Raw genomic sequence first — 21,627 nt, forward strand, 5'->3', positions numbered from 1 at the left:
GAACCTTGTTGATCTATAGCACCGTATGCCTCACGGTCTGCTAGTTCGGGTAGCATCTGATCCTCATTGTTGTCGTCACCTGACTGACGAGAGATGTGGTCTGGCATTTTGGGAGAACGATGAGAGCTGTTCCCTATATGTTCGGAAATAATGTCCTGCTCCCGTTGTTTTGCCAACCAATTTCTTGTCTTGCTGATCCCACTTGAACTAGAATATCCAGAGCGTTTTTCGTCATCGACTGTTCCTTCTAGCTCCTGCATTTTACGCAACAGATCTTCTTGCAATTTTATTTTCTCGTCGCGAAGAGCGCGTTCTCGTTCCTGCATTAATCGATCTTCTTCTAGACGCTTCTCAGCTTCGGCTAGCTTCAATTCCGCCAAACGTTGCTCTGCCTCTATCTGTTTCTGCAAAACGGCGCGAGAACGACATGCTGATGAAACGGTTTTCGTAGAAATCGCCTTGCTCGGAAAACCCGCCTTATCCTTGCTCGGCAACACTTCCGGATTCTTCTTTGGTGTTGTTTCAGTGGGTTCATCTGTAGTCGTAACCACGGGTACTTTCAGCCGATTTTCACTAGTGCTCTTCTGCGACCGGGGTTGTTTTCTCGTCTGCTTCCTGACTGGTGGTTGGCACGTTCGACATTTGAACGGTCTGTTTTCAACGCCCGGAGTTTCTCCGGCACACTTCAAATGGTACCATACTTGACACGCATCGCATTGGACCATCTGTGAGTCTGCGTCGTTAGGTTGGTCACAGCCTCCGCAATCGCGGCCCGTCTTGAGCCCTCCAAGTGAAGTGTCGCCTGAAGCCATCTGAGCTGAGTGATATCCTTTAAGAATGTTCGGACGCCAGAAGAACCTTTACAGCTTTTGTCCAGCGAAGCTTAAAGGATAATATATAGTTTATTAGGCAAATTATTGAATTATAGGTTACATCCACTTACGATAGTCTTCTCCTAACGTTTTACGTCGAAACGCTGGTCCTGAACAATACGGTTCGAAGAAGTTCTATCTTGCAAAAGGCAACAGTGAAAATTAGGCAATCGATTAAATGAATTTAGATTAAGTTTACCCGTTATTGAACACTTATCAATCAGGATGACTTCAGTTCTACCCGGAAACACTAAACTAGTAATAATCTAGGGCAAAGAGAAATCTAGTTCATATGATGTATATTAGAGACATAATTCAATCCTTCAAATTTCGGCCCAACTTACTTTTAGATCTAGCTTTTAAAACAATTCATATGAAATCCAAGAAATTATAAATTCACTTTCAACAATCTTGTTAACACGTTGTCTAATCTCTCTATCAGCTATGTCACCGTCGCATTGACAAACGGACTACAATCGCCGGCGAGTTCACTGCCTTTCATGGGAGCAGTGCTGCCGGAACAGGGGTTGTTCATATATTTCATAACGCTTAAAATGGTTATTTTGGACACCCCTGCGTGATGCTTTTTGTATTGATAGTCTACTATTTTTGTATGAGCCGTAACAACGCTCAGACACTCACCCACCCCCTTAAGCGTTATGAAATTTGAGAATGGGCCCTAAGTGGATACGAGTAACTGACCACCTTCTTGGTAGTCGAAATACGCGTATCTGTCAAAGATAAGCAATTTGGGCGGAATTAAAAGGTATAAGGTACTTCAATCCACATTTTTGGGTTCTTCTGTGCCCATTGGGTTCGAATACATTAAAAAGAGGTATTATTTACATTGTTTGAGTTATGTCGGTTATCGGTAACGCAATCAACCCAAACCTCTCTCCAGGCATACCGATTGTATTTTTGAAATTTATCACAACACGTAACGACATCTACGGAGTTATATTTATTTAGGTCACTTTTTTTTAGTTCCTGACGAGTTTCATAGAAACAAAATCATTGGCGAATTGGTTTGCACTACAATGAAGCTAACAAATAACGAAATGTTTTTGCGTCTTCTGAAAAACAAACTGAACGCTATGTGAACAGAAGTTGACCAAAAATGCTGTTGGCTTTTTCCCGGAGAAGCTAATCTTTAGTTTTTGAAAATCACATAAAATTTACATTAGTTGCAGACATATCTATCGCATTAGGCTTCTCAACAATTTAGAGATTATTCTTTGATCATTAATTACATTTTATTTTTTGGACAACCCAATCAACAGATGATTGTATATTGCATGGTAGAAGAGTATTGGAATAATATGATTCCGATTAGTCTCACTAGAAAAGTAGTAAAACAATCAGATTATAAAGTTATCCAAAAACATAGCGTCGTATTATAAATTTTAAAGTGTTACCACTTTTTTGGTCATGAAATCATCTTCACGATGAAAGCAGAGCACATTTTTGATCTGCAGACTCGATTTTCTCAATTCGCAACAATGAAAATGTTATTCATATCGGTTCACAAATAACACAGATCTAATTAGAAGTTGATTATTTTGTGTGGAAACTCGAAAAAGTTGTTATAAGGATTTGACGTTTTGAAGTTTACATGTACACTACGAAACACGTGTCAAATGTACAAACTGAAGTTGAAACTGCGAAAAGAAACCACGTGCTCCGGTGGCATTCAAACCCACGACTCCATATTTGCTAGATGGTCACTTCAACCTACAAGCTGGGAATCGTGGGTTCGATCCCCAACGGAGCACATGGTTTCTTTTCGCAGTTTCAATTTCAATTTGTACATTTGACACGTTTTTCGTCGTGTACATGTAAACTTCAAAACGTCAAATCCCTATAACAGCAAGATTCCTTATGCGGGAATTGCCTACAACTTAATCATAAATTAACTATACAATCGAAAAAATTGCAAATGTATTGTCTATTCCTCTAGGCTTCTTGAAGTGAATTCAAGAATATTTCCAGAAAAAAACTTTAAAAAATCCCTAGAATTTGTCCAAAAATTTCCACAAAAAATATCCAAGAACAAAAACAAAAAAAAATCCTCCTTTTTTTAGAATCCGTCTAGTGCTTTTGATTTTACGGATTCCTTTTTGGATTGCTCCACAAACTCCTCTAATGACTTTTTAAGAAAATTCGTTAAAGGAATGAAAACATTAGCGTGTGCAATTGTTTTTAGGGGGGAAAACACATTGAAGATTGTACCGGGAATTTTGAATAAATTGATTCGTAAATTGTCTTACAAATATTCCAAAAAAATTCCTCTAAGAATCCGCTCTAAATTTTTTTCAGTAATTTAACTACGAGTGCTTGTGTACATTCTCCCTCCCTCTTTCAGAATGGATATCTGCATTTATGAAGTAATTTGTTCAAAGCTGCTTTACAAAAAAAATATCGCATATGCCACCCCTTTTTTAAACCCTCTTGAAAAACTGTCAAAAACTAATCACAATTACTCCAAATTATTTTTTTCCAACAAATGCTTCAAACCATCACTTTTATTACACAGCGAATCAAGTAACAATATACAGTTCTGTACTCAACTTGAGGTCGTTGAAATAATTGCCATTTTGAAAAATGTCATAGCGAGCACGTCTGGTTTTGTGCCACAGGGTGTCGACTACCTGGAAAAACCTGGAAAGTCAGAGAATGACAGGGAATTAAATGTGAGACCTGGACTAAGTGTTGGCCCACTTCCATTCTTTGACAGCTCAGTTGAGATGGTGTGATCCATTCTGCCCGAACCGGTTCCGATTCCGTTGCCATTCCACTATCATTGCGTTTGGGCCTCTACTTTAGGATTTTTATCAAGACCATCCTTATGGTGACGAACAGCTTTGTATTTTGAACAGAATATATTGAAAAAGTTTGCCAGAAATTCTGGAGATTCTTATAAAATTCTCCTAATAATTACCTCAAGTATTTATTCTCCAATTCTTTCAAAACTTGTTAAACCAGGAATTATCGCCGCTTTCATAAATTGCGTTTATGTTGATGATTTCATCGGATTTTTCCGGTGAAATTAACTTAAAACCCTAGCATTCACCTTAAGGGACGGACTTTTTTTCCCTTACTTTTATTTGTTAGGCACTCCGTGTACTTGGCCACTACTATGCCGAGGATCATATATACAGAATCTATTTATATCCTAGTTCTTATTGCTATTTCTCTCATACCGAGCAGGTAGAGGAGAGTGCTGCCGTTGGTCCAATCCATATCCATATCGAAGTCTATTGGTGTGCGGTGGTTCATTTTGCCATATATATGTGTCGTGTGAGGTAACAGCCAACAAAGAGGGTCAGTATGTCTCAGTCACCATCCGATATTGACGAAGGATGGATGTGTTCCCCAATACACGGTCCTTCGTGCGGCGTCTTCTGGTGGCTGGACGGAGTTTTTTGTGTGGGGGGATTGGGAATCGAACCCATGACCTTCCGCTTACGAAGCGAATGCGTAACCTCGAGGCTACGAGACCCCCCCAAGGGACGGACTTGATGTAGGGGTTAGACCATATGCCTCCCACGCCGAGGACCTAAGGAGATAGTCACTGACGTAAGGGAGGTAAAGTCGTTAGTCCCGAGGTGAATCAGCCCAGGGCCAAAAATCTTGTTGATTTTCAGGATCCCCAGATTCAAAAAAAAAATCAAGGAATTATGTTTAAACGAGTTTCTTCTATGATACATTGAAATTTTGTGAAATTTCTTGAATATACTCATAGAATAATTGATTGTAGAATTCTTGGAGCAGTTCCTTAAAGCATTGCTGGAGGTTCGAGACATTTAAGAGAGGTATCAGACAACATATTATTAGAGCAATAATGAATTCCTGAATGATTTTTTTTTCCTTGAGTATTTTGTGAAGGAAATCTTAGAAGAATATCGGAAGAAATATCGAAAGAATACCTGGAAAAATACGTTTAAGAATTCCAAGAGGGAAATCACTGTTGCATCCTTTGAAGCAATTCTCAGAGAGAGTTTTTCAGCAATGCTTAGAATTTTACCTGTAAAAATAGCTAGCCCAATTTTCGGAGGATTTTTGTACTCTAAAAGAGCACAGTGATTTTTATAGTTTGCGTCTAATATAAAATGTTGGTATACTCAAGTAGCGGAAGGTGTCAACATTTTCGTTTATGTCCGACATTTGTAAAATCATTTTTCTTTCCATTTCATTTAAAAAATCTGAATATTTCTCATTTTAAAGGTGTGTATGTGTGGAATGTTGCTCCTATTTTCCTCTTCGCTTGTCAAAATGCCGTTCAAGCAAGAAGAGCAGCGCATCATAATTTTGCTCGCGCGTCGCGAAAATCTGAGCTACTCGCACGCAAAGTTAGCAAAATCGCTAAAAGTAGCCAAATCAACCGTTACAAGTGTAATTAAAGTGTTTGGGGAACGCTTGCTACGCAGCTGCTACGACAAAGAGAGTAGCCGGTAGTTTCAAGCAGTACCCCTATCTCTCTCTCTCTCTCTTTCTCTCTTTGAGATGCCGCAAATAAGCATCGCAAACAATTTAAGGCAAACTAGCGTTCTGCGGCGAAGAAGGTGGGCAAGGTAACTGTACAAAATCTGATGGCAGGAGTCAAGCGAAAGGTTCGGCAATTCGGATTTAGAAAAGCGGAAGTCTAACTGAATATTTTTCCTGAATTATATACTATTTGAACTTGAAAAAGAATTATAATTAGATTTTTTTTAATAAATGATTCCACCAATTTTACACGTATTTTCCTTTGAGCAAATTTTGATTGTGTCACCCTTTAGTTCAGTCTCTAATTTTTGCGCTTGAAGATTTCATCTGAGTATGAATAATAGATACTCAGGATTTTTTAGGTATATGGTATTCTCTCAAGTGCTCAGTATAATCATACTAGCTTCAAAAAACGCTCTAGAAAATCATCTTACAAATGTTTTTGAGTGAAGTAAAAGCTTTTGCTTAGTTTATTCATGTATATTATTTTTTTTTTTATATCTTTATTAGAGAGATTTTCAGCCAGAGGCTGGTTCATCTCTGTCATATATATTATGCAAAAGTAGTCATATACATTATTGGACAAACTTTTTCGATTTTGCATACAAAATTACCAAGTTTGGTAAGCTAGATCACAGTTATTTATTGACCGATTTGAATGAAATTTTCACAGAATATCAAACATAACTTAAATTTTAACATATAGGGTAAATTGTCAATTATTGCACACATGCCAATATTCGGAGAATATTACACTGATGACAATGAATTGAAACCCTAATATTTCAAGCGTGTGCTAGAATAAGGGCGTATGTCGCATGATCGATTTTTATTTATCGATTCTCTCTTCTTTTAATAAAGGTGACAAGAAGCGGGTTTGTTAGCATTTTAAACTTCAGGGCGCTAGGCAGCGATGCATTCTTGCATCTTGTCACCTTTATTCACAGAAGAGAGAATCGATGAAAAGAAATCGATCATGCGACTTACGCCCTTATTCTAGCACACGATTGATTTATGCTAAATACTAATGAACACTTCATTCCAGCTACCAGCAGTTTTGTTTTCTCATTAAAAAGATCAAAACCATGCACTTAAAGCGAAATTAAACTATCGTTTGCAGCGCTATTCAATTAGCACCCAAATTGTTACGCCATGACTCAAATGAAATAGGTTCTACCGAAGTCAAATCTGAATGGATTTCAATTTTTTTTTTCAACGAAAATGGAGATTTATGTTATGGTTTCGTAATGCGAGGAGAACTTATTAGAAAAACATGGTTTTTCTTTGTAAATAATAAAGCGTTTAATGATTGGCGCACCCCCAGCAGCTGTAGCCTAATTTATTGGCTATGGAATGCAATGCCCATTGTTACAGAATATAAACATAACTGACAGAATGAAATGCAGTTTTGCACTCCTACTGGCTTTTTCTTTAATAAACTCGTTATTTCATCGAATTATCATGCAAACTCATCGTAATTCGTTAACTTTATTGTTTAGAATGTTGTATCACGTCTTCAGTTATACTAGCGAGTCAACTCCACGCAAAAAGCAAAATTAAAGATGTGTGCAATAATTGGGTTCAAAGTGTGCAATAATAGGATGCGGTTGTTTTCAAATTGTGGCAAAGGCTTATGAATGTAGAAAAAAGTCAGTCAAATCAATTAAAAACCACAAGAATCGATTAGAAATCTGATTGCTGAATATATTTTCTGGTTTTGAGCGCAATTTAGTTTAAGTTTAAGGGATTCTGACATATTTGATAGCCAAATAACTGACGTTGCTTCATAAACCGTGTAAAAATTGGCCATTTACCCTATTTTTCCTATTTTTGAATATATTTTCCAAACATGAGTTTTAAAGTAATAACGGTTTAACTAAAGTGAAATTTTCGACGATAAATTCAAAACTATTTATCTCAAAATCTGATAGCCCTACACAGAAACTGTTCTCAGCAAACTTGTGCATCTCGTCAATATCTACAACTTTGCCGAAGATACCACGAAGCTATTCCTTCAATATGTTTAGTTATGTCAATTATAAAAAAATCGTCAAAAAATTCACATCACATATATGTGGAAATTCAAGTTATTTGTGAAGAACTTTGAAAATTTCGTTCAAATCGATCCATTAATTACTCAAATATAAACCTCGAAAGTTGATCATTTTGTATGGGAAATCGAAAAAGTTGCAAATGTTTTGTCCACTACTTAAAGTATCTTCTTGTACATATCGTAAATATTACGACCAAAGAGAGTTCTGTCTGATCTTTCGACCTTGACGCTTGCTCCTACGGGGGCCAGCGACGAGGGCAGGATCAAACATGTCGCGCGTCGGTCTAGTAAGTGAAAAAGTGGCGTGATCGGTTAGTTCTTTTTGATCCTTTGACCTTGACGCTTGCTGCTGGGCAGTGCGTCAAGCAAGCCAAGTTTTTTTTTCCTTTTCGGGTCGCGCGCCTATTTTTTTCTGAGTGCTTTTATATAGCCGAGCAAACGAGTGAGGCTGAGAGTGGATTGTGGCTGCACATTGAAGGATAAAGGATCAATTGGTGAGCTCGTTTCAGAACAGAACACCCCTTTTTACCTTTATTTTTGTAAATAAAAAAAAAAAACTTTGAATGGTTCGACACTACAAGTGTAGACTTGCGAAAGGTTCACTTTATTCAACAAACTTTGGATGGTTCGCCACTGTAAGTGTCGGCATAAGAATAAGAGTGTTCTATGACATTCCAACCAATCGAGTTTTTTGTTTCTTTTTAAATAAGTAAAATATAATAACACAAGCTTTCGTCCTGACAGCTGTAGGAATGTTACATTTAGGTATTTGTTCAACAAACTTTGAATGGTTCGTCACATCAAGTGTCGGCATAATTTTCCACTACATAGAAATTGTTCATATCAAATGAAAATATTATATTTACAAATAAGCATGTATATATCTCACAAATCATTATTTATCATGGTCTAATCGCTTATCAAAGGGAATCCTGTGACCCAACGATCCTTCCCATTAACAAACATCCCTCCCAGTAACCTTTGTGGAGATGCAGAGGCAAACACGGTCTCCAAATAGCAAAGGTTACACACTAACATTCCTTCCCCCAATCCCACCTGACTGCAAGGACGTGGCCGGCGCCGTTATTGACCCTGTATAAATAGAGGCACTGAATTATGTACATTGAAGAAGATTATGGCCAAGCCCAGCCGAACTTCTAGTTGATTCTTTGTGCATTTTCACTGACTTCGGTCAATCACGGAATAGCAACCATTGATATGTGTAGTCAGTCTAAGCTAAGCTAAGCTAATATCGTAAATATTACGACCAAAGACGAGATAAAGACCCCCATGTTCCTTGCAGTTGCTCAAAATTTTCTATCACTTGAAGTAATAGATCAAAATCTAGAATACCGTGAAAAGTGCGATATGTCAAATTTGGGTACCTTTTGTAGTACCAAGGAACCAAATGTAGTGCTAGAAGAGCCCGACACCTATTTCCAAATTTTTTCACCTTGAATTTCTGCCGGAATTCCTGATTTTATGACTGATTTTGAAGAAATATGATGTAATTCCGAAATTGTTTTCATGCAGATTTTTTAATCGTTGTCTTTGAATATACACTCGATACTGTTTTTTTTGCACGGGGGATGCGTACCATGTAAAAAAAGTTTTCAGTTCAAAATTTCACTCACAATTTGGAAAAGTATACGGCCATAAGCTGAAAAGCTTTCTTCCAGAAACTTAAAAAGCTTCTTTCCAGAATGTAAGTCTTTATCCAGAAGCTTCCTTCCAGAACCGTCCTGCTATGGTAAAACCATCTCAGCTAAGTTTGTTGACTGGCTTCAGGCTTTTAATTCATATTTGGGATTAACTTGACCTTCAGGTAAGGACTGTTCATTTTATAAAGTGAACACTTTGTTTATGCTGTATATTTTTTTTTTATTTATTGATAAAATCGTAATCGGTTTTCTGTGCATCGTTCAACTATTACTCTACAATGCTATAAACATATAAGATTTTAGAAAATGCTTTTGGTTGAAGAGCTAAATAGTTTTTTCAAAAAATCAGAAAAAAAAGCTGTTCGTCAAAGTTAATTATTATTTTTCGCATTACAAAAATCCTCATTTTTATGAACAAATTGTATGTTTGTATCCTTTACTATTCTACTAAAGGTATATCTCAAACAAAAATAATTATATTCCACCATTCTCTGACATTAGGTAACTTTAGTGATTCATCCATTTATGGACAAATTTGCTGATACACCATGCTTTCACTGCCAGCAAAAGAGAAAAGTAAAAAGCGTGTTCAAAACTAGTTTAGATTACTGAAAAAAACCATATTTGTATAAGCGAGAGCTAAATCATGAGTTTAAACCACATGTATACATTACATTTTAGTAGTCTCATACTTTTAAAACCATGTACGCATATTTATCGATGTACAGCAAATTGTAAACGGTTTTCTCCGAATGTTTCAATTGGTAATCTCAGAATAACATATTATGAATACAATATGTGGAAAACAAAATCAATTTTATTACAGCAGTGTTGCCAACTTTGATGATTGTCGTACTTTGAAAGGTCTTCTAAGATTGAAGCAATTGTGTTTCTATTGTACTTTTATTGTGACGTGGGGACTAAATAAGTAACTTTATGAAGGCGTAAGTTATTTTCCATATTAATACAATATTAGCACTTCCGTCAAGACGTACTTTAAACCAAAAAATTCTACTCATATCAGTTCCCTTCAAATTTATATCTACATATATTTATATTTATATCTAAATATCTATATTTTATCTATATATATTTATATTTATATCTAAAAATATCTGTAAAATTGTTGTTCCAAAAATAACTTGATTTTTTTCCATCAGGCTTCTGATTGATGATGCTTTCGAAGAACAAGCCTTTAATGGAAATAAAAATTATAAATTGTCAAATTTTTCAGCCAATTTCTAACAATCATTGATATTGATAACCTCTAAAAATCGACCATTCTAATCTTTGTTTCATATTCGTGTGAAAATCTATTAATTCGGATATTTTTTTTATCACAGCATTGTACAATACTAGTCGAACTGTACAACCGATTGAAATTTCATTGATAAATTCAAAAGTTACAGCATGCACAAGGTGTCCACTTTATAAAATGAACAGTCCTTAAACCCTACATTTGAAAAAAAAAAAATGAAAACTAATGAATTATCTTTCCCTAAAGGTCGTGGGGTCAATCTCAGAAGGGGTCGCCATACTGAAAAAGTTGAAATTCTGCACTTATTGTTCTAGGACAACATAAAGCTTGCTGTCGACTGAATATGCTTAGATGACGAAACTGAAGTTCAAAAGCCAGTTATTGGAACGATAAACTCTGAATGAAATGCAACAAACTTTTCTAAAATGCCGACTCAACGGAGATAGTCCGTGTGAGCAGCCAAATTCAGATTAATTACAATTAATCCAAATGTGAGTTGATTTTAGTGCTGGTAAATGTCAAAATTTCGACCATTTCAACCTCTTATTTTGTATTTTGTAAAATATATATCTTAAGGTGATTATGTAACGAAGCCACACCTCAAATTTTCAAGAGCACGAGACTTGAGAATCAAACCGCGCTCCGCGTTGAAAATCTATCCCAGTGGTTACCACCAGCAAGCAAGGAATTTGATTGGTTTTCAACGCGAACTGTTGTCAGATTCTCTCGTCTTGTGCACTTGAAAATTTAAAGTTTGGCTTCGTTTTATAATCACCTTAAAAAAGCAAAAACTGTGTTCGTATAACGTTAAATAAAAATCATATATCAATAAACCAATTCCAAAAGAGGCATTTTTTGTTATAATTTGAGAAATTTCTGAAAGTCTGTTTCTTTTACATCACATCCTAATGATTAAAATTCACATCTACACTCCCGTTAAAATACACTCAAATAAAGATTTTAAAAATAAAATAAATACATCTACACTCCAGCAGCTCTTTTCCTCTAGTGTATATCTACAAAGCCATCATATCTCGGCTAGACTAGTTCCAACTGTTACCGCACCGCAGCGCTTGCATCGCCAGAAATCAAATTCAAACTCGCTCTCTCCTCTCTCACATGCAATCTTCCGCTCAGCAGAATCCCTCTCACGTTTTCCTTTCTGTTCATTTCTCGCGCGCGCTTGTTTCAGATTCTCCTGTGGGCAAAACCGGACATCGACACGTGCCGTTCGCCGTACGAGTGGGCCTGCGGGCGCTTCGAGGAAAAGTACATCGCCCACAGCCTGTTCGGGGTGAACAAGGGCGAGTGGAACTTCGACGCCAACCGGGACTATGAAGGTAAAACCGATTGTTGTTAAGGTTTTTCTAAGTGGATTTGATTGAGACATTTTTTTTACAGAAACTACCGCAGCGTACGAATTCATCTCGAAGCTGCCGTCGGTGGCCATGACCTTTTCGACTCAGGCCATGCTGAAGAAGTTGCACTCGATCTGCACAACGGTGGAAACGGTTAGCTCCAATGAGGTGATAACTTCGTTGAAGCGGGCGCTCAATGACTTGGGTGAGTACAAAACGCTTAGATTTGAAAGTTTTTAACACTTGATTGTATTTATCGTGGTTTCGTATGGTACAAAGTTGACTTCTTGGGAGTTTGTTACGAACACAGTAATCTTCATCGCTTGGCGTACTATCCTAACTGAAAATAAATCTACTTTATCTTAGTTAAATCCTAGTCTTCCTAGTCGTCGTAATCCAATCCGTTCAGCCGGGTCTCGTTTATCACAAGTTCGATGCGTTTGGTTTTTGTCTGTTTGGGGTTGGGCTAACACCGGCAATCGTTTAGAAGATTGGCGAAGAAGTGGTGCTGACGAAGGTTGGGGTGCTTCCGAAGACGGTTCCGGTTCCAGCGTTGAAGGAACGGCTGAACGAGTTCGATCCGGCCGAAGCAGAAGAAGAAGCACCAGCACCACCAAAGCTGCTGGATCCACCGAATCCAGAAGCTCCAGCACCACCGAATCCAGAAGCTCCAGCACCACCGAATCCAGAAGATCCAGCACCGCTGAATCCGGAAGCTCCGCTGCTGTAGGTAGTGACTCCAGAATCGCCGAAGGAAGAGGCATCGAAACCACCGCCGAATCCAGAGGCTCCAGCACCACCGAATCCAGAAGCTCCACCGAATCCAGAAGCTCCACCGAATCCAGAAGAAGCTCCACCGAAGGCATCAGCCGAGGCTCCACCGAAAGCACCTCCGAAGGCACCAGCACCAGCTCCAGCAGAGGCACCAGCTCCAGCTCCAGCGTTCTTGCCCTGGTATTTGATGAAGTAGACTTCTGGCTTGGCACTGGCGTATGTATCGACGGCGGCATCGGCAGCGGACTTGGCTCCGGCTTCTGGCTTGTTGACCAAAACGTAGACGATGGTCTTCTCCTGGGTGCGGGTACGAGCGGCGGCACGGGCAGCGGCGGCGGCGGACACAGATGGGGCCTTGATGAACAGAACCTTGTAGTGGGTCTGGGGTTGGATTTCAACGCGAGCTTCGGCTTCAGCTTCGGCCTGGGATTCAGGGGCAACGTGGTAGTAGAAGTGCTTCTTGACGACTTCAGGCTTGACGACATAACGAACTCCAGCACCAGCGGAAGCCCTGGCAGAGGCACCAGCACCACCGAAACCACCTCCGAATCCAGAACCAGCACCTCCGAAAGCACCAGCTCCAGCAGAACCGAAAGCACCAGCTCCAGCACCTCCGAAACCAGATCCAGCACCACCAAATCCAGAACGGGCACCGCTGAATGAGTTAGCTCCAGCTCCAGCACCACCGAATGATCCTGCTCCAGCACCGCCGAATGAGCTTGCTCCGGAACCACCGAAAGATCCAGCTCCAGCACCACCGAAAGAGCTAGCACCAGCACCGCTACGTCCGAAAGAAGATCCACCACCGAATCCTACGCCACCACCGAACGATCCAGACGAAGATCCGGCCTGCAATGCACAAAATGCTTCAGAATGACAGCCTTCCTGCTTTCCAGCTCCGCACTTACCGAACCGAACGATCCCGATGATCCTCCAATCACGGTCTGGTCAAAGGCCGACGGCGAGTAATCTACGGACACTGCTCGGCTACCGGCTGAAGCTCCCGAGAAGCTGTTTCCGGACTGGAGGAACTGAGCGGAAGCTACCGCCAGACAAGCGGACAAAATCTGCAACGATAGACGAACACACAAACCTTAAAATTTTCCTATCCACCAAATCCAAAGAGCTCCCTCAGAGGTCACTTTTGTTCGCTTTTCCACTGCACTTCAACCTGGAGACGCCGGATAACTCACCATAAAGGCACGCATCTTGCTCTCCTAAAATTTGCTGCTACTCCTGTTGAACGATTGAAGAATCGATCCTGACTGATTTAGAACAGGAACTCCCGGTGGCTTTTATACCAACTTCTCGGCGGCGATTTTTCCTTCTAATGATGCACTCTTGGAAAGCCTCTCGCCGCATCGGTTCCTAATTCAAAATTCAAGTTTTTACGATTCCCCCCAAAGAGGCGCTTCTGCCGGTCGCGCTATCACCTTTTGCCGAATTTCGTGGACATCCTTGGGACGGGTTTTGCCTTCTTTTCGCGCTCGAACGTGTTTAGATTCGCGCTCTCGCGCGCGATGGGAACCAAGATCACTTTTTTTTCTGCTGCATTCGCTTCTTTCCTAATTTTTCATTTTTGGCCTTTTCGATAGCAGTTTAATTTCCTTTCGCACTCGGGGAGTTACCGGTTGTGCGGGGGAGCCGCTGATCTTGATATTCGACACATAGTCAGTTGTTGGAAAGATGAATTTCTCTGTCTCGCACGAGAACGCAGATTCGGATGCACGGAAAATGCAAATGCATTTGGAAGATATTAGAACTGGAACCAGTTTGGTTGCAGTTTTATGTGCTTTAAAAATTTGGATGGCACTGGTTGACAGCTAGCTTATTACCGGACGAAGAAATAATATGAAAGGAGTTCGCTAGAAGTCGTTAAAATTGATCGGTCAAACGGTTATAACTTCATATCTGGTTCATCGTATCGTTAAAGTCAAACCTTAATTTAGAACATGATTCGAATCTACAAATTTTGAACATTTAAATTTACAAATTTTTGAACATACGTACTGAAATCTATATCAGTATGTTACCAAAATATATTATAATCACTTAGCTCAGGTTGGCCACGCACTCGGGAAAGTTGGGTATTGGAAATCATGTAATTATGAATTGTTAATTATAGTGATGCAATTGTTGGGTCATATACTATCTAGGAATTATTATAGAATATTCTCTGTACAATGTCTAAAAATATTCTCAGAATAGCTCCTACCTAAATGTATGTTCTTGGAAGCATTTCTGGGAACATTAGAAATGGCAATACGGAATTCACAAAACAAAATCAGGAAGAGTTTTTCGTTCAAACCTTGGTTGAATTCTAATTAGATTAGTTACTATAAGATATTTCTGGTAAAAAAGTTATCTGAAATAACTTTGGAAACTAAATCATGATACCTTTAGTGTTTTTAAAGTGATTGTTCCGGAAATTTTCTCTAAGATTCTTTCAGAATTTCCGTCAGAAGTTTCTCCAGTGATTTTCTCCAGGGATCTCTGGTATGTTTTTTTCAATTGATTTCTCCAACAGTCACGTCAGGAGAACTTCCAAAGATTTCTATAACAAAAATATAAAGGAAATTATTTTAGATTTATTTTTGGGAGATCCTTTAGAATTTATCATTCTGATTTTTCCAGTAATTTGTTAAACCATTTCTACTGGGACTTGTCCCCTACAGATTATTTCAAGAATTACTCCAGAAATACCTCCAGCGATTATTCCTGAAAGTCATCAAGAAGCTTTTCAAAGGTTTCAATAGATTTTATAAATAATAATTCCAAAAACTCCTACAGGAGATTTTCCAGTATCTCCTATAGATATTTTTCCAGGAATCTTCTTTATTTTTATTTTTTCAAGGATTCGTCATAATATTTATCCATTAATTTTTGCTAGATATTTATTTATGGTTTACCACAGCATTTCATCCAGGGATAATTTCCGCAGAATGTTCCAAAGAGTTTTCGAGTCAATTATCAAAAAAAAAATGTCTATAGATTCTACAAAACACTCATTTAAGATATCCATGACGAAATGCTACAGCAATTATTCTTGTAACACATGCGATTTCTTCTGTAAAAAAATCAAGACTATCAATGGAAATTCCTATTTTTACACATTCATTAGCTGATGTTTTCAATATCTTCAATTGACTTCATTTTAAATATAAATAAATCCTTGATTGTCTTGAAAAGTCTACTAATAATCAAACATGTAGACCTGGGATCGAATCCGATCCCTGAGATAGTCACTTATGACGTGAAAGTTATAGCGACGTTTTCCTTCGGTAGCAAAGCCGTTGTTCCTGAAATCAACTTGCCCAGGTCTGAAAATTTTGTTAACAAAGATGACAAAAATCACAATTGTATAATTCTTTGTTATGTTATAAAAAAGAAGCTTTATAGCTTCTGGAAGAAAAGCTTTTCATTTTCTGAAAGAAAAGTTTCCCAACTTCTGGAAGAGAAGCTTCCCAGCTTCTGGGAGAGAAGTTTTCTAGCGTCTGGAAGGCAAGCTTTCCAGCTTTCAGGAAGAAAAGTTTTCCAGCTTCTGACGAAAAACTTTCCAGCTACTTGAAGATAAGAGAATAAGTTTTCCAGCTTCTGAAAGAGAAGCTTTCCAACTTCTGGCAGAGAAGCTTTCCAGCTTTTTGAAGAAAAGCTTTCCAGCTTCTGGAAAAGATGCTTTCCAGCTTCTGGAAGAGATGCTTTCCACCTTCTACATAAGAAGCTACTACTTTTCTACTTTCTGAAGCAGGAGCTTTCCACTTTCTGAGAGACAACACGCTTTCCAGCTTCTGAAAGAAAAGATTTCCACTTTCTGGAGAAGAAGCTTGCCAGCTTTTGAAAAAAAAACTTTCCAACTTCTGGAGAAGATGTGTTCTAGTGCGGGGAAAAGATGTTTTGTAGAGTGATAAAAGATACATTCAAACTGCTAGAAGAAGACACATTCCGGCTTCTGGAAGAGAAGATTTTCAGTTTCTGGAGGAGAAACTTTTCAGAAGCTTTCCAGCTTGTTGAAAAAGAGCTTTTGAACTTGGACGCTTTCCAGTTTCTGGAAGAGAAGCTCTCCAGTTTCTGAAGGGAAGCTCTCCACCTTCTGGAATAGAAACTCTTCAATTTCTGGAAAAGAAGTTTTCCAGCTTCTAGGAGAGAAGCTCTCCACCTTTTGGAAAAGAAGCTTTTGAGGTTCTGGAAGAGAGACTCTTCAGCTTCTAGAAGAGAGACTCTTCAGCTTCTAGAAGAGAAGCTCTCCTGCTACTGGAAGAGAAGCTTTCCGCCTTCTGGAAAAGAACCTTTTTAGCTTCTGGAAGAGAAGCTCTTCAGCTTCTGGAAAAGAAACTTTTTAGCCTCAGGATGGGAAATTCTACAGCTTCTAGAAGTGAAGCTTCCTAGTTTCTAGAAGAGAAGCTCTGCAGCATCTAAAAGAGAAGATCTCCAGTTTCTGGAAGTGAAGTTCTCCAGCTTCTGGAAAAGAAGCTCTCCAGCTTCTGAAAGAGAATCTCTCCTACTTCTGGAAGAGAAGCATATCAGCTTCTGGAAGAAAAGCTCTCCAGCTTCTGAAAGAGAAGCTCTCCAGCTTCTGGAAGAGAAGCTCTTCAGCTTCTGTGCGAAAAGCTCTTCAGCTTCTGAAAGGGAAGGTTTGAATGAGAAGCTCTCCAGCTTCTCTGAGAAAAGCTCTTCATCTTCTGGAAGAGAAGCTCTCCAGTTTCTGGAAGAGAAGTTTTCCTGCTTCTGAGAGGGAAGGTCTCCAGCTTCTGAGAAAAATGCTATTCTGGAAGAAAAGCTATCCAGCTTCTGGAAGAGAAGCTATTCAAGTTCTGGAAAAGAAAGTCTCCAGCTTCTCGAAGAGATGTTCTCCAACTTTTGAAAGGGAAGGTCAGCTTCTGGAAGAGAAGCCCTGCATCTTCGGAAAGAGAAGCTCTCTAGCATCTAGAAGCGAAGCTCTTCAACTTCTGGAACAGAAGTGCTCCTGCTTCGGAAAGAGAAGGTCTTCAACTTTTGGAAGAAAAGCTTTCCAGCTTCTGGAAGAGAGGTATATTCTTTCGAATGAGACCGGTTGAGAAAGGTTTGGTCATGATTTAGTACAGAAACTGCAATTTCTATAGAACAGCCTTCACGAAATTTGAAGAATTCAAAAGGGTCAATTTCAGCTGACATCTCTCCAGGTCACATGCTGTGAAAAATCGAAATGTACACCGATCGATCTGAAACTTTGGGGAATTGTTATTCAATACTGAAGAAATCAAGAAAATATATTCAAGAAGGAATTTGCAAACTTTATTTTTTTGACTTTTGGCCAGCTTTGGGCCACTGTGCGTTCTTATGGTCTTCAGGGTACGGGAAGAATGTTAGTTAGACAACCATTGCATTGTTACTAGAGACCGAGTATTTCTCTGCATATCCCTGTTGCCCTGGAAAGGATAATGGGTGACGGCATAAAAAAGTATCTGCGAGTCAATATTCACGCCTAAGGAAGCGTCCATTTATTACGTAACGCCAACATTGAAAATTTTCGACCCCCTGCTCGCCTCCGTAACGCTTTTTGTATGATTTTTTTTAAATTTTTGTGTGAGCCGTAACGCTTGAGCCTACCCAAGTAGCAAATTTAATTTTATGCTATTCTTGAAGTATTCTCTTACACCAATTCTATAAAACTAGAAATAATACTGGTATATATAAACCAACACTAACCCAACGATAAACCTCTCATATTACTAAAGTGGCCCATACTAGAGACGGTGTTGGAGAGCAGCTGTCAAGTATCTCTTAAAACTTGTAATCATGCACTTATGATAATCTTCAACACTTCAATAAACCTTCCACAAGTAGTTCTCAAGACAAGTTAAACTCGCAATATGTTTATCATGTTGGTTTGGCTAACGAATTTACAAATTCTTGTTCATAAAATTATCAATCAATAATAAAGCAAAATGCAAAACATCTGTGACGATAACTTTTCGTATTTTTTTTCGATACCTACCTGTGTTTTCGGTTGTCACGCTTATTACATCGTGAATATCATGCATAAAACACCCGAAACGCACAATGCGCCTCGACAATATTGCATTTTCAGAAAAACATTTTCATCAATTTGGTGTCTTAAAATGTTGAACAATCCAGCATACATGGATTCTCCCATCATGGCTCCCTTGCCAAAGCATCGATAATTACAATCATGGCGCTAGTTTTACTCAACACCATCATAGAATCATGATAAATTTTGCTGAACTCGGGCAAGTGTAACAAATATCACTTGAGAGTTCTTAGACTTAAGGTGATCTTGATGAATACAAACTGATCTTCTTGAAGAACGTGATAAGATTCGTTCGTTTAATTCAAGAGAAACGCATTTTGACGTTTGTTTATTTACATTTTTCGTTTTTGGAGAAAAGCGCTCATGCTAGATTTTGTTACGGCATGAAATTGAAAGCTACCAAACGACTAAAGGTAAGTATTTCCAGCTGTGGATAACTTTTTAGTAAGATCCAGATGTTGAGCAGGGAAAGCAATCGGACATTTAATCACATCCAGAAGTCCACCTTGCAAGGAGGTGTTCAGTGGTCCAGTTCCGCTCCTATATCATAGCCAAGGGGAGAAAGACCACTGGAACTGGTTAACTGGTTAACAATATTGTACGCGTTATTAGTAAATTGTGCACCGTGAAATCAACAAGGCGCCCCCTTAAATGATAGGATTCATAATACTACAATCAATAATGTATACATATTAGTGCGTTGATTGATGGGGGAGAAATTTATGACGTTCTCGACCAAGTGTTCTTACTCTCGCTCGAGCGCGTTCTTACAGATAAGTACGAGAGTTTCATAAAATTGTTGCCAAGGTCACTTGTTCTTATTGAAAATTAAGTCTTATGTGATGCATCCGAAGTGTTCTTGAAGAAGTATTTAAAACTAAAACGGTTAAAGATCATTTCTACTGGGTCAAAATCATTATAAAACCTAGAAGAATATGCAAATATACGATAAAACTATCATAAAAATTAATAAAGCCAGTTAGAATCTAAATTGTTACTTGGGTACTCCCTCCTTCCCCTAGAGCATTATGTAATTTGTGGACGCCTCCTAACCAGATTCTCGATATTACTTAAAAAACGTATTGCACGTCGAACAATTGATTATTGCTGGGCAGCTGCCATCACAAATCTTGAATTTCATTTGTTTTAATCGAAATAAGTTGTTCAGATCTGGATCTACAAAGTAGGGCATCATGTATGCAACGTCGAAAGAGTTTCAAACGTACCTATAATCCAATGTAGGGTAAAAGCATCGGTTTTGGTCAGTCTAAGAGAAAATGTCACAAACACAAAACGTTGCATGCGGTGTATAATCCACTATGGCTACGACTGGCTTACGGCCTATACCGGAGCTTCTACCCTATTGTATATTGGCCTATTACTGTCGGACTAATGAAATATTACCGTAATCCGGGGTCAAATTGATCACTTGACGAATTTGATCAGGTTGGTACCGAAAAGCGATACCTTCCAAGGATGCTGGATGTTTCGATTGCATCATATACGTGCCATGATTTCAAACAGTTTTATTTTTATAAGGATAGTCGTGCACAGAAATACTAACAGTTTTTTTTAGATGTGAGCAATACTGTTGGAAAAGTCAATATTAAACAATACGTTTGTGCTAAATTTATTTGCAAATTTTGAGTAACTATTGAACTCGTTTTTTTAATCAACCTGCATAACTAGCATAGTTTTTCAATCATAAAACCGTTTATTTTCAGAAGACGTGCTTACTGCAAGGGAAATATCCTACATTTAGGTATATTAGTCTGATTTCCGAAGTTAAACTTTGCAATAAAATGGACAAAAGCTGTAAGAATTTTCACTTAATTGTCTATATTAGGGGACCCAAATTTAGTAGATAAGGAAATTTATTATTCCTTACACACTTAAATTATTTCACGGATTCCTGTGAAATCTCAACAGCTGAACGGTTCGGTAAAATCACCGGTATCCGTAAAATTCCGACGAAATTACGGTATTTTATTTCACCGAACTGTTCAGCTGTTGAGATTACGGTGAAATTCACCGATTTCCGGTAAAATGAGCTAAGTGTGTATTTTGTTTTGTTATATGGTAATCAATTTCGCCCCAGCGGATCGATCATTTCCAATTCTTAAGCTAATTTTATGATACATTTAATATTATTTCCTAAAAAAAAACAGTTACATACACTGATGAACGAAGTACTGTTTTTTTCCAAAATAAGGTGACAATATCTCATTTCCTAAGGATATTATCGTCCCCTAGATAACTCCAAAATCCAAATTTTGAAGTATTAAACAATTAAAGTTTGACCGTTTCACAAAGTGAAGGTTAATCACAGAGAATATGTTTAAAAAGTAGTTTTGATTTGTTTACTTTAAATCACACGCTTATGATCTGTGAATATCTGGCAGATTTAATTAATATTTATGTTTTGACAAATTAAACTATGAAAATTTAAATTTCGAGTTATCTAGTTGTAGCATTAAGGGGACGATATAATAGAAAGTAATAGTGATTAATTTGCCCCTGGATTACGGTACTATTTTTTTTTTCATGAGCACAGAAATTTGTTTAAACAATTTAAGTTTACACAAAAAAAAATGTTTTGTAGGTAGCGATTTGGGTAGTACTGGTACTTACATTTAATATGCCATAAGCTTCTTCCCAACATTTGCTTTTGTAAGCCTCTATTGCGTTCATCACACACACCCTAAGCAATGTTGCTCAAATGGTCACTTTGTACTCCAGCAGCAATCAGCCCTTGCCGTAGTTTTGCAGTCCAGTATTGCAGACTACTATAAATCTATGATAAGGCCTGAAATGCTACAAAAGTGAAGAACGAAATAGTTTTATTAAATGGTCCTCATGCTCCATTTCATTTCATCAACCCCTGCACATAATTAACACTCTTTTGCTGACTACACTTTTGTTTTTGACACTATCACTTATGTCACCGATTATCACTCATTAACTTGGTAAAAATATAATGTTAAGATTTTTTTGTGGCATGCAGATTTCAATGACAATTGAAATCATTTTTTTTTTTTGGCGCGGGTTGATGCTTCCAGGCGCGGACCGAAATTCAGAAGTCATCATTTTCGGGGATAACATTTTGAAGGTTTTGTAACAGCTCTGGGTTTCAGAAGA

At 38.2% G+C, this 21,627-nt stretch overlaps 2 protein-coding genes across 3 annotated transcripts in view; one reads left to right on the forward strand and one right to left on the reverse strand.

Annotated features, from left to right (window-relative positions):
- Nucleotides 1-21,627, forward strand: part of LOC23687616 (protein gone early) — a 406,061-nt gene that overhangs the window by 277,219 nt on the left and 107,215 nt on the right. For both annotated transcript variants that reach the window (XM_021838631.1, XM_021838627.1), the window contains 2 exons: nt 11,522-11,669; nt 11,731-11,892. In XM_021838631.1, coding sequence (XP_021694323.1) covers nt 11,522-11,669; nt 11,731-11,892 — 310 coding nt within the window. The remainder of the gene's footprint in view (nt 1-11,521; nt 11,670-11,730; nt 11,893-21,627) is intronic.
- On the reverse strand, nt 11,913-13,791 carry LOC110674341 (keratin, type I cytoskeletal 9-like). Its single transcript, XM_021838637.1, has 3 exons — nt 13,655-13,791; nt 13,370-13,528; nt 11,913-13,310 (listed from the first exon to the last, which is right to left on the reverse strand). The coding sequence occupies exons 1-3, from the start codon at nt 13,667-13,669 to the stop codon at nt 12,171-12,173; spliced, it is 1,314 nt and encodes a 437-aa protein (XP_021694329.1). The 5' UTR covers nt 13,670-13,791; the 3' UTR covers nt 11,913-12,170.

Source organism: Aedes aegypti, chromosome 1, assembly GCF_002204515.2.
Source record: "Aedes aegypti strain LVP_AGWG chromosome 1, AaegL5.0 Primary Assembly, whole genome shotgun sequence".
NCBI classification, from domain to species: Eukaryota; Metazoa; Arthropoda; class Insecta; order Diptera; family Culicidae; genus Aedes; species Aedes aegypti.

Excerpts from the sequence above, each read along its gene's own strand:
- LOC110674341 (XM_021838637.1), bottom strand. Across the intron at positions 13,311-13,369 it reads CATCGGGATCGTTCGGTTCG|GCCGGATCTTCGTCTGGATC; the intron begins GTAAGTGCGGAG and ends TGTGCATTGCAG.